General features: G+C 56.6%; 1 protein-coding gene across 1 annotated transcript in view; it reads right to left on the reverse strand.

The window, feature by feature from the left end:
• Positions 1 to 435, reverse strand: part of LOC102768843 (cytochrome b561 domain-containing protein 1) — a 762-nt gene extending 327 nt beyond the window's left edge. Inside the window, 2 exon segments of the mRNA XM_015568908.1 lie at positions 4 to 212; positions 214 to 435. Coding sequence (XP_015424394.1) covers positions 4 to 212; positions 214 to 360 — 356 coding nt within the window. The 5' untranslated portion in view covers positions 361 to 435.
• Positions 436 to 728: the final 293 nt, after the last annotated feature.

Genomic DNA, 728 nt, shown 5'->3' on the forward strand with positions numbered 1-728 from the left:
CGCTGCGAGTCCTGCTGGCGATGATGAAGCCCAGGCCCAGGGCTGCGCTGAGGAGGGCCAGGCTCTGCCCCACCCAGTGCAGTCGGATCCGGGCCTTTCCTTTCGGGAGCAGAAGGAGAACAGGGAGTGATCAGGCGGGAAGAGGAGGATGGCCCCGGCCATGCAGACGCAGAAAGCCGAGGCCATGAATACAGGGTGCCGGGAGAAAAGACTGGTTCCCGGCCGGGACAGCACAGTCAGAAAGATGGTGAAGCCCAAAGCCAGCAGGTGAGCCAAGATCCCACTGCCCCTCAGCAGCCAGCGGGTCAGTCTCGGCTCCCTCGCTGGAGTGGGAACCAGACCCAACTCCAGGCTCTGCATGGCCGGACCAGACTGGCGCGCGCTCCCGGCCAATGGCCGAGCACGTCTTCCAGGTTTGCGATCCCCAGGCGACCCAGCTGCGGGAGGCTCCACCCCCAATACACTATTTTTAATACACTATCCACCTTTTGATAAAAACCAAATGCTATGAAATGCATTAGGGATTTCCAAGAAAGTAGAGACATTCAGCAATTTAAAAGGTTGTAGAAAAAATTATCTGCAGCCTAGGCCAGTTTTATACCTATCTATAATAATAAAAGCATAATATGCTAATTAGACCAGACGTCCTTCCCGACGACCTTCTGGATGAAGCCAGGACTGCAAGGGAAGCCTGGGTCCCAGCCAGAGGGAAGCCTGGGTCCCGGGTG

The sequence above is a fragment of the Myotis davidii genome, unplaced genomic scaffold (genome assembly GCF_000327345.1).
Source record: "Myotis davidii unplaced genomic scaffold, ASM32734v1 scaffold865, whole genome shotgun sequence".
NCBI classification, from domain to species: domain Eukaryota; kingdom Metazoa; phylum Chordata; class Mammalia; order Chiroptera; family Vespertilionidae; genus Myotis; species Myotis davidii.